This window comes from Camelus dromedarius, chromosome 2, assembly GCF_036321535.1.
Source record: "Camelus dromedarius isolate mCamDro1 chromosome 2, mCamDro1.pat, whole genome shotgun sequence".
NCBI lineage: Eukaryota > Metazoa > Chordata > Mammalia > Artiodactyla > Camelidae > Camelus > Camelus dromedarius.
Genome location: NC_087437.1, coordinates 108,792,102 through 108,804,359, shown reverse-complemented (window position 1 = coordinate 108,804,359; position 12,258 = coordinate 108,792,102). Strand labels below are relative to the sequence as shown.

Genomic DNA, 12,258 nt, shown 5'->3' with positions numbered 1-12,258 from the left:
CTACTCTTTTCTATAAATTGCACATTTAACACTTTTTGATATGGAAGAAAAAGGGCAGGGGACGGATTTAGAGAATATTGCTTAGAGCACTACTTTTCAAATTTTAACAGGACCTAGGAACCTTGTTAAAATGCAAAATCTTATTTAATAGTCCCAAAGTGAGTCTGACCGTCTGCATTTCTAACCAACATCCAGGTGATGGTGAAGATTGCATAAAATACAATGCATTAAAGGTTTAACATCTTTCTATCTTCTCTCAACCATTACCATGTCATTCTACTGCCACCTTTGTATTAAAATTTCTCTCTTATGGCTCAAGCCAACTCACTACCCGCTAAGGAACGAATCTTGCCTCAGGAAAGCAAGGAAAGCAGGATTTGGCGCCGTCGGTCCAACGCTTGGCTTCCTATTGGGTGGGAATGACGTCACCCAGGTAGGCGTGACTCTAGTTGTGACGTATCCCGCCGCAGACCTTCAGGGACTCGTCAGGAGGCGGGAGCGGAAGCGGGGAGGCAGGAGGGCGGGATGGGTGACGGAACGGGAGGGCCGGGGGAAGTCGTTCCTGTGAACCCTTTTCCGGTGAAAGGGGCCGGAAGTTGTGGCCCGCCTGTGTCAACCCGGGGGCTGCGGGCTGAGAGAGCGGCTGAGACCGCGACCATGGGCGGGAAGAACAAGCAAAGGACCAAGGGGAACCTGAGGGTGAGTGCGCGGTGGCCCGGCCGACCCGGGAGTCCCCGCCTCGCAGCGGCTGGCTCCGCTCCGCCCCGCACACGGCTGGAGGATATGTGGAGCTCCGCTGTGGGGAGGCGTGTGTTTGCGTGTCGAGTGTGACCTCCCTGTTGTGTGTGCGTCCCCGCGGGCAGGGTGGGTTATCTCTGAGCAGACTGGGGAGTCGTGAGAGAAAAGATGTTCCAAGCTAGAACTGTCCCAACCCGGGCACTCCCCCATACCTAACGTTTTTACTAAGAATACGTTCAGTGTCATCTTAAGCTGGAAGGTTACCTGACCAGGGTAGAAGGGATCGGTAGCGCTGGAAACAAGGGAGTTGGATAGGAAACAGTTAAAGTGAGCCGGATAGGAAACAGTTAAAGTGAGCCAGGTGTGCAGGGTATCTCGGATCATGCCGCTCCTTTGCTAAAAACCTGCTGTGAGTCCTCACATCCCTCGGGGGCCAAAGCCCTTACGATGATGTACGTGGTATGTGGTCTGCCCCGGCTCCTTTCCATCTCCAACCCCATTTTCAACTCCCTTTTCCTCACTCATTCCATCTGTCCACACTGATCTCTTCACCGAGTCTTGACCTTGCCTGGCAGGCTGCCCGACCGCTCTTTTGTTAGGTGGCTCCAAATTTTGCCCTAGACATCTCAGTGAGGTCTCCCATGATCGCCCTATTTTAAATTGTAGCCCTCCCCCTCTCCCTGTTCTCCTTTCCTGCTTTATTTTACTCCATTACTCTTATGACTTCTAATATACTATTCGTTTACCGTCGGGCTTCATTTTCTGTCTTGTTACACTAGGATATAGATATAGGATAAGTATTATGAACGCGTGTTTTTATCTGCTGCTGTTATCCTCAGAGCCTAGAACAAGGATTGGCATATAGTACAAAATCACTAAAGAGAAGACCCCAAAATGGATTAAAGCTACACTCTTAGAGATATTATAATGAGATTTTTTTATGGTACTAGGTTTGTTATATTACAGTCTAATTTTATGAGGATGCTTTTTTCCTGTTTCTGATTCAATTCTAGTGATCTCAGTACCATATTTTCTTAGATCTGTCTCTTAATCTGTTTTGGAGGTTAATATCAATTATAATAATAGTAACTTACCTTGTGTCAGTACTCTGCTAAATACTTTACTTGCATTTTCATTTAGTTTATTTTTTACTTAAATTTTCTCAATCTTTTAATTTTGAAACATTCCAAATATGAATAAAAGTTACAAAAATATTTAGAGTGACAACTCAAATTCTGTTCCTAGGTTCACCAACTGTTAATCTTTGGTCATGTTTGCTTTCTCTCTCTAAATATATGTATTTTGCTGACCCAAATGAGAATTAGTTGCAGAAATCATGACACTTAACTCCTAAATACTTAAGCATGTATATTCTAAAAACAGTGCCATTCTTCTACATAACCATAAGCAATTATAACATGCAGAAATTTTAACTTCAGTATATTATCTAATTAAATACACTATTGTATTCAGATTTCTATAATCATCTCAATGTTGTTCTCTGTAACTTTTATTTTAGATACAGCATTTTAAAAAACATCCAAGATCCATTCAAGGATCACTCATTCCATTTAGTTATTTAGATCTAGACAATTTCCAAGTGGCTTTTTCTTTTTTTTAGAGGGGGATTCTTTAATGACATGGACAATTTGGAAGAGTCTAGGCAATTGATTTACTTAGTGTAGATTTGTCTAATTGTTCCTTGTGATTAGATTCAGGTTAGACTTTTTTGACAGAAAAGCTTCATAGATGATGTGTCTTTCTCAGTGCCTCTCACAACATGGGGGCACGTGATGCCTGTTTGTACCATTATTGGTCGTATCTGTTTAATCGCTTGGTTAAGGTGATGTCTGTTGTATAAGTGTCTCTTTCCATTGGCTATTAACAAATTATTATTACTAGAGTAGTAGTTTGAGACTGGGAATAACCTGTTCTCATAAACTTTCAATGGTTTTTAACATCCTTTGATGATTCTTGCTGGAATCAATTATTATTATGATGGTTTAAGAACTTATATTTAATCTCGGAAACACCTCAGTAATGATTTAGTTACTGTTACCTCGTTTTACAGATGATGATTCTGAGGCTTACAGAAATTAACTTGCTTAAACTTGTGTAATCAGGAAGTTGCAGTGTTGGGATTTGAACTTCAGAATGGCAGTCATTTTTTCAACAGGAAATTTGAATACTGAATGCCATATATTCAAAGATGATAGACAAATTTCTTCTGTTCTTAGCTATTAGTTGGATGATAGACATAGATAAGCAAATAATTACATTAAAGAATTATGATAGAGGTATCCTAGAAGAAAGTGAGAGAACAGAAAAGAATGGTGATTGACCCAAGGGAGGCAAATGTGGAAAACATGAATGTGTTTTGAAGGATAAGTAGGAGTTTGTCAAATAATAAAAAGGAAGGAAAGGTTTTCAGGCAGAGAAAAGATTATGCAATAAAAACCAAATTATGAAAAAGCATAACATATTCGGGGGACTTTGTATTCAATTTGGGACTAGACCATAAATGTTGGCAGCAAAATTGGGAGAGGGGAGGTGGAAGGTGGGATAAAGGAAGAAAAGAGTGGCAGGAGATGACTGGGGAGATTGAGGCCAGATGGTGAAAGATCTTGTAAGTCTTCCTGAATTTGGCCTTTAAACTGTAGACTCAGGATTGCCACCTCAAATACCTCTAGAAACCAGGCACAAAAGTATGAAGTAGGTGTATTATAGGAAAATTAACTGCCAGAAATAGAATCAAGGTTCTTAATTTTTGAACTGTGGGTATAAGTAACCCACAGTAGAGGAAGTAGCAAGAAACAGTAACTACATTTTAAATTAAAAGTAGACATTGAAAAAGATACAATTAGTATATTTTAAAATAATTTATTACTTTGAAACTGGATATCTGATACTTTTCTTCTGCACCTAATTATCACTGTGAGCTTTGGTCTTCAGGTCAATTGCAATTTAGCTTTGACTCCTTTAGCTTTTAACAGTAGTTAGTTTTTTATACTATTTCATTATTCTGTTTCATAATAAAACTGTTTACACATAAGATTATAGATAAAATTCCAATGTCTTAATGTCGTCATATTTAGTTTTCAGATTTATATTGTAATTCACTAACTTCCTTTATTGCTCTTTATTAATGTATCAGTACTGAGAAAGGTGAACTGAATAATGTTAATTCATTTCAATAAAGTTTTAAAATAGAGAATCTTTTAAAAAATTAGTCTTAAATGCTACTGTCGTGAAAAAATTAATTTAGGCCATCATTTTCATTTCTGTTCACTCAGTTCAGTTTAGAAAGTAGTACAGATGATTATTCCTTGATAAATGAGTTTCCCAAACACAGTTTTGCTAGGTGTGAGCAAATTGAGTCACACATTTGGATTTTTAGACATTTTTACAGAGAAATAAGAAACAGGTGAGCTTATATGGGTTTATGTGATATCTTTGTGGACATTGAACTAAGGCATTTTCCTTTGAAATGACAATGAATACATTAATTTCTTTCAACATTTAAAATATTTTCTTTTCTCTGTCCTAACAGACCCCTTAACTAGGAAACTACTGTACTGTGTATCAGTCAAACAAACCACTGACTATGGTTCAAAACAAAGGAGTGTATCTTATATCCTGGCCATTGTATTGATTTTTATGTCTATAGTAATATAATTTATAACTATTTTAGCCTAAAGAGATTCGGCTAGGCTTTGGGTATGTGGAAATGATTGTCTGCCCATAAAGAATTCCTGGTGTAGAAGTAGCTATCATTAGACTTGTCCTATGGTAGTTGCTTAATAAATGTTTGTTGAATGAGTGGATGAATGAAAAGATGTAATCCATTTATGAGTTAATTTTACATCATTACACAGTACACATATGTGTGTATACATACTATTTGTACAAAAGTTGGAAATAAAAAATTTAGTAAAACAGTACTTATTCTTACTGTATGTGATGCATTCTGATTTTTAAAATTTTGTCTATTTCTTTAAAATGTGGTTGTGGCCCATTAAGTTGATATTATGAGCCTCTAATAGTTTGTAATCACAATTTTAAAAGCATTCTGATGTTTAGGAAACCAGGAAATAACTCCTAGGATCATTATTGATAAATTCTTGATGACAGAAAGATTCGTCTTTGAGGAACATTGCAACAGATAAAATCTTAGACTGGGGGAAAAAATGTCCTCAAATAAAAGTTTGTTTCATTGTGGGAATTGTCAAGGAATTACCTAAAGAACCACTCTAATAAAGAATTACTCTAAAAAATTAATTAGTTAATTAAAAAAATAAAGAACTCAAAGTTAAATTTTGAACTCTTCCTGGATTCTGACTTCTTTTCTCCCTTCCTTCTTACTAGCCTTCAAACAGTGGCCGAGCTGCAGAACTTCTTGCCAAGGAACAGGGAACAGTGCCAGGATTTATTGGTTTTGGAACATTTCAGAGTGACCTGGGCTATGTCCCTGCTATTCAAGGAGCTGAAGAAATAGACAGTCTTGTGGATTCTGATTTCCGAATGGTGCTGCGGAAACTTTCTAAGAAAGATGTCACAACAAAACTAAAAGCAAGTTTTATTGTTTCTATTAAAATGATCAAGAAAATGTTTTTCTTAAGATGTCATTGACATTTTTTATGTAAAGGAAAATGAAGAACTAGTTATCACTGATAAGTACTTCTACAATTGTACTTTTTTTCTGACACAAACTTCAATTTACACTTATTTTCTGGGTTTTAAGTTAGTTTGTTGCTCTGCACTTTTTGGAATCACTTTGGAATTCTGGTTGTACATTTTTTTCCTGTTAGGGAATGTAATTTTGACACTATAATTTTAAATGGGGTTTTCTGTTTGTGTATGTTTTATGTTTTTTTTTTAAACAACTGAAAATTTCTACCATAGTAATGTGTGAAGGAATTCTTCAAATTAGTCGCATATGGCACAAGCAGAAACAATGCATTCTCACATCACATAAAATAGACTGAGTTTCTAAACAGCATAAATATAATCAGTAGCCAACGTTATGATTGTGGATCCTAAACGATTTTAACATTTTACTTTTAGGCTATGCAGGAATTTGGAACCATGTGTACAGAGAGAGACACAGAAATTGTAAAAGGAGTTCTTCCATACTGGCCAAGAATTTTCTGCAAAATTTCACTTGTAAGTATTAAGACTTTACTAGTTTATTTCTTTTGTGGGTTTTTGTTCTTGTTTTTGTTAGGTTTTGTTTTGTTTTTGGTTAAAGTTGTAGAGACTGTCAAATTTACATGATTCATTTTCAGTGAGGGTTATGAAATGTTATGTCAGTGTTATTATGCAGATTGGATCATTTTGGGTTGTAAAAACTGTACAGGGAGTCTGTTTTCAGAAAATAGGTCATTACCATAGAATTACCCAGACACTTTTCAGTCATAGTAAATTCTGACAATGTAATTTCTTTGTATGTTTGCTACAGAAGAATGAGAATGAATTGCTTAATTATTCAGTGCTTAGCCATGACTCTTTCTTGAATGCAGTCGTTTTTATCTCATTGGGAAAATGGGGAAAGGAAAAATTAATACATTTTTTCACATAATGATTGGTTTTAGTTTAGCTCTGCGTATAGGTGAATTCTTATTAATGGCGCATCATAGCATAGCCAGAAATGTCTGTATTTGTTTTTATGGGTTAGAACTGTTTTAAACCATATTATATTTTCAATAGGATCATGATCGTCGGGTTCGAGAAGCCACACAGCAAGCTTTTGAAAAACTTATCCTTAAAGTAAAGAAACACTTGGCTCCTTATTTAAAAAGTTTAATGGGCTACTGGCTAATGGCTCAGTGTGATACTTACACACCAGCTGCATGTGCAGCGAAAGATGCCTTTGAAGCAGCTTTCCCTCCAGGCAAGCAACCTGAAGCCATAGCATTTTGTAAGGATGAAATTACAAGTGTAAGTCCTTGGAACCATTCTGTATCCATTTTTTTAAAGTATTTAAGGGAATGTAAGGCATTTTACAAAGGCAGCTCTTTTAACAAGCATTGTGAGGGAATGAGAAGTGAAATATTTTTAATGGAAGACTGCCTTTTTAAAATGGTGTTTAACAGAAATGAGCATTTTGGCTTTTTAAACATAATTAACTTTTTGGATTAGATTTTTCTAAATTATTTAAATTTTCCATCTTTTTTTTTTAATATATCTTAATTTATCATATCTAAAAAACTTAGGTATATGCTTTGTAATGTATGATCAAAAAAAGAATATATCCAAAAATTAAATCTAAACTTACTTTTCCCCGTGTTTCCATATCAGTACATGTATAGAGATCTATCATCCTGGTATTCCTTTGTAGAGATATACAACAGTTTATTTAACTTCCTTCCTTTTAATATGCATTTGGGGTCTTCGCCCATTTTTTTATGGTAACAAAAACTGCTTCAGTGAACATTCTTGGATAGATCTCTTCATACCTTGTGGGAGTGAGAATTACCAGAACTTCTGGTAACCATATATTGGATCAAAGTATGAGAACATTTAGCATTTTTATAGATACTGATAAATTGCCCTTCAAAAGGCCAAATTTATACTCCCATTAACAGATATGCATTTCTCCAACACATGACCAGACTGATACCAGCCATAACTTTTGTGGCTTTCAATTTGTATTTAATACTGTTCTTCCTCATTTTTTCCCTCCTTATTTGCTATTCCTATTATATGGACTGGAAAAAAACAAGACAATCAAGTTTGTTAGTATTATACCAAGAAGTAAAAGTATGTGGACTGTGATTCTCCATTGAGGAGAAGTGAGGATTTAAAAAAAAAATTATGCTTGTGTTCATTCCCTTATTTAGTACTCTTGTATTTCCATAGCACCCATGTATAATCCTACTTACACAGCCTCTCCCTTACCCTCCTTTCTCCCTTCCTGCCTCCTTTCAATTAGTCAACTTTTCTGTGGTTTCCCACTATACTTACAAGTCCAGGTTTTTTATCTTGGCCTACAGGGCTTTGCGTGGTCTAGTCCTTTCCTGTCTGATCTCTTACCCAGTATCTATACTTGCACATATATGCATTCTAGTTTCCCATTGAGTTCTTGGTTCTTCTATTTATTTTTCTGGCATACCAAGGTGGTTTTACTAGGGTGAGAGTTTGTAGCTTTAATCATATTCTCAAAGGGAGTTCTCTAACCCAACTGTAAATTAAGAATCATTGGTTTATTTAAAATACCAAGTTCTAAATGTGATGAGAATGAAGTATCATGAGTTTGGACACTAAGAGCTTTAGAAAATGGATTTTGAGACAGCTAATTTGGCTGTTCATTGTCTGTGTGATTTTTTGTTCTTGGCTTTGTATGGATGAATAACTGATCGTTGAGTATGTGGATTGTTTCCTCCATTATTTTCCCTTTAGTCATCTATGTCACGGTTATACAGATACTGGGTTTGAACTTTCCCCAGTGAAAAACCAATTTGTTAAAGAGGAGTTAGGCAAATGAAGATCAAAATGTCATACTATCTATATGGACATGGACTTTGGGTCCTATCATTGGGTTTCAGTCCCACTCTGACAGTTGAGGTTTTTGACCATGGGCAAGTTTCTATGCCTCCATTTCCTCATCTGTTAAAGTGGAGATTAGCTTGTACTTCATTGAGTTGTGTGAGGATTAATTTAGTCAACGCATGAAATGTACTCAAAGCAATACTTGGCAGGTGGAAAAGCTTAATAAATGTTAGTTACTGTTATTGCTGATAAAATTGATACTGGAGCAATAGACTTGCTAGTACTGTACCCCAGAACTAAGCAGACTTACTCACCATTTCAAATGGAACCTTAGGCCTTCCTCCATGATGGAGCAGAGAACAGTGTGTGTTCTTCTCTGTGAGCAGGGAGGTGCTCAAAAAAGGGGGGCGAGGAAAGCAGAGCCAAATTCTCTCCCAAACTTGCTAATCGGGTATCCCTTTCACTTCACTGCTGTGTGCAGGAAGAGTGGAGAAGCATGAGACCAGGAGAATTTAGGGGAAAAGCCCTCAGGATGGATATGGGAGGTGTTTGGAAATAGCACCCTATCCTTCCTTACGCCAACAGCAGCCAACCTTGGGGATTGATAGGAAAAAAATAGGTACTAAGTTCAAATGTTTTAGTTTTGCTACTTAATTTTGCTGCTTTTTTGGGGAAGGGAATGAAAACTTTTAGATAAGATGAGGTTTATGCTCTGACTTTTTACCATTGACAATTCAATAAAATCTCATGGCTATGGGATTTTTCCCCTCTGTAGGTGCTGCAGGATCATCTTATAAAAGAAACGCCTGATACGCTCAGTGACCCACAGTAAGTTGTATGGTATCTGTGTAACTCAGGTTAAGTGAAACTGTGTTTCACTTTTAGGTCATAAGATGATAATTTCAATGTGACCTTAAAAAAAGGGGTTCTAAATGTAGAGATGACAATACTCAGTACAGTTCTATATGCCAGGTTCTATTTTAAGTGGCTTTACCTGCAAGTTGTCCCACTATTTAACTTGAATTATCTGGGAGCTCATACATTTGGTTCTTTTATGGAGATGTTTTTAGATTTTTTTCCCACATTTACCTTTTGACATGAATAGCAGGAACCATTTTAAGGTCTTTTTGAAAATAATTGACTAACTATGAGTAGTTGTATTGAACAAATAGTAAAATGTTCCATTTACTTTTTACTGTTATGTTCTAATCAAACTATAAAAGTCTGTAAGGGAAAGTAATCTTACAGGCAGTGTTATTTATTTGGAATCACTCTATTAACTGCTGCTGAGAGCAGTGTACTTGAACAGTTATTACAAGCCATGGCTTTTCATCTACTTTCATCCTGTGTTATTTGAAAAATATATGATTAAAATTCTATGTATGTTTGTATTTGGGGGGCGCTTAGCATAGGGAGAATGATCATAGAAATAAAGCGACTTTGGTAGATATTTAATAATAAAACATTTAAAATAGAAGTTCCAAATATGTAAGTTTGTCTTATTCTCAGTCCTTATGTATATGTATTTTCTTTTTACATCAAGAACTGTTCCAGAAGAAGAGAGAGAAGCTAAATTCTATCGGGTTGTAACTTGTTCTTTATTGGCATTAAAGAAATTGCTCTGCCTCTTACCTGATAATGAGCTTGATTCTCTGGAGGAGAAGTTTAAGTCTCTGTTATCACAGAATAAGTTTTGGAAGTATGGAAAACACAGTATACCTCAGGTATCTTAATCTTTTTTATTTTAAGACATTTCTCTGATTCCTTTGTTCCCCTGATCTTGTTACTTTTTATTTATGCTTTATGTTTATTGTTTATGTTTAAAACTCTGAAAACACATTTTTGTGGTGGAACTGAATTGTTTCTCTCACTATAATGTTACTGTATTTTCACTTTTTCTATTTAGTTATGGGGACCTCAGAATCAAAGTTGAACCATCCTCCTCCTCTATTTGTGGCACTTTTAAGTTGTGGGTGTGTGCAAGGCTCTTCTCGTTTAAATATTTAATTTTTCCCTTCTGTCTCTTTTTGTTCATTCTCTGCCTCCATCAGCTGACCATCTAAATGTGGTTAATGTTTGTGCTTTTGTTTGTGTAGTCGATTCTTGTTATTTATGGTAATTATGTTCTGAGAAGTCCCACAAACACTGAAATTAGTGAATACTGAAGCATTTGCTCTTAGGGGAAATACAGGATTAGGTTCCTGTGAGTCTCTGGTCACAACATTTTTGACAGTTGGTCAGTCTGTAACCTTGTTTTATGTGTGTCTGTGTAAAGACACCTTGTTTAATGTGTAGTATTGGTTCATTAACATTGAACTCCCACACAGCAGCACTGGACATCATGCCTAAATGAAGCTTGTCTAATTTTTTCTGTTAGGCTCATCACAGCCTTTTTGCATGTGTTTTTAATTCACATAAATGATACTGTGTTATATTTCATCCCATGTATTGCTTTCTACTTAGTAATTTTTTAAAAAGTAATAAAGTCCTTTAAATCCATCACATTCCTTTATGTATATCTGGTCCATGGCTTCTAACTGCTGTATGATATTCAGAAGGTTGCATTCATTCCATTTTGCCTGTCTTTTTTCCCAGTGACAGACATCCTGATTGCTTCTGACTCCCTGCTGTCACAAACAAGGCAGCAGTGAGCATCTTCATGTTTCCCCAGATCTGTGAGAATTTCTTTTTCTGGAATTCAGTTTCTGAATTACTGAGTCAAAGAGTATATGCATATTTAATTTGCTGAAGGCATGCCAGATTGCTCCCCTGATTGGCTTGTTACTCTAGACTCAACCATCAATACGTGATGAATACTCTATAGCCTTGTATTCTAGCCAGCGCTGTTCCTTATCAGTCTAATTAGGAGTTCAGATGATCTCTTTTAATTACTCTCCTGAATAGTGACTTTTAGCATCTCTTCATAAGCTTTTTAGATTTTTGTGTTTCTTCTGTAAACTACTTGTTTGTATCTTTCTTTTTTTTTTTTCTATTGGAGTTCTCTTTTTCTTATTTTACTGGAGTTCTGTGTATATTTTAAATATTAGTCATTTTGCCATTTTTAGGCATTGTAAATAATCTCCTATTCTGTTACCTTTCATGTGTCCTCTGTTATAAAGAAATCTTAATTTAAATATAATCAAACCCACTGATTTTTGCCTTATGAAAGCCTTTTGCAGTTTTAACTCTTAAAGATACTCTTATATTTGTAATAGCTGTATCTTCTTTGACAGGTATATCTTTTTTTAAGTAGTTTTACCTTTCATATGAAGTCTTTAATCCATCAATAATCCACCTTTTTATATGGTTTTAAGTGGAGATCTAGTTATATTTCTCTTCATGTATAGTGAGCCACTTTTTCTAACATCACCTGGTAAACTGTTTATTCTTTCCACATTGATTTATGGTCCTGCCATTATGGTACATTAAATTCCCGTGTGTTCATGAGTTTTTCTCAAAACTCTGATCTTCTGATCTCTTGGTGTTTGTTTCTTCTTATGCCAGTACCACTGTTAATGTGACATTATGATATGTCCTAGTAATTGCTCAAGTAAGTCACTCTTTTTCTCATCTTCAAGTCTGACTAAGTTGTTTTAGAACTTTATTCTTCTATATAAATTTAAGTAAGTTTATTGAATTCCTCAAAAAAAAAAAATCCAACTGGAATTTTGATTGGGGTTGCACTGAATGGTTTGAGAAGATTGACTGTCTTTAGGTTATTGAACCTGATGCTACTATCACATCTCTCAATTTATTCAGGTATTTAAAAAAAATCCTAGAATAATCTTTTAAACAAATTTTATTAGGGTATAATTTACACTCAATAAAATGTAGCCATTTTAAGCATAAAGTTTGATGAGTTTTGGCAGATATACACACTCATCTACGTGTACGTACCCACGTAACCACTGAAGTCAGGGTATAGAACATTTTTATCACCCAAAAGGAGGACCTTGTGTCCCTGCTAGTCCTCTCCCTTACCCCAGGCAACCATTGATCTACTTTCTGTCACAGATTAGATTTGTCTTTTTA

The 12,258-nt window shown here is 35.7% G+C and overlaps 1 protein-coding gene across 1 annotated transcript in view; it reads left to right on the top strand.

Annotated features, from left to right (window-relative positions):
* Nucleotides 1-561: 561 nt before the first annotated feature.
* LTN1 (listerin E3 ubiquitin protein ligase 1) overlaps nucleotides 562-12,258 on the top strand; it is a 51,784-nt gene continuing 40,087 nt past the window's right edge. Inside the window, exons 1-6 of the mRNA XM_010977385.3 lie at nucleotides 562-699; nucleotides 5,104-5,307; nucleotides 5,803-5,901; nucleotides 6,445-6,675; nucleotides 9,002-9,054; nucleotides 9,770-9,950. Coding sequence (XP_010975687.2) covers nucleotides 658-699; nucleotides 5,104-5,307; nucleotides 5,803-5,901; nucleotides 6,445-6,675; nucleotides 9,002-9,054; nucleotides 9,770-9,950 — 810 coding nt within the window. The 5' untranslated portion in view covers nucleotides 562-657. The remainder of the gene's footprint in view (nucleotides 700-5,103; nucleotides 5,308-5,802; nucleotides 5,902-6,444; nucleotides 6,676-9,001; nucleotides 9,055-9,769; nucleotides 9,951-12,258) is intronic.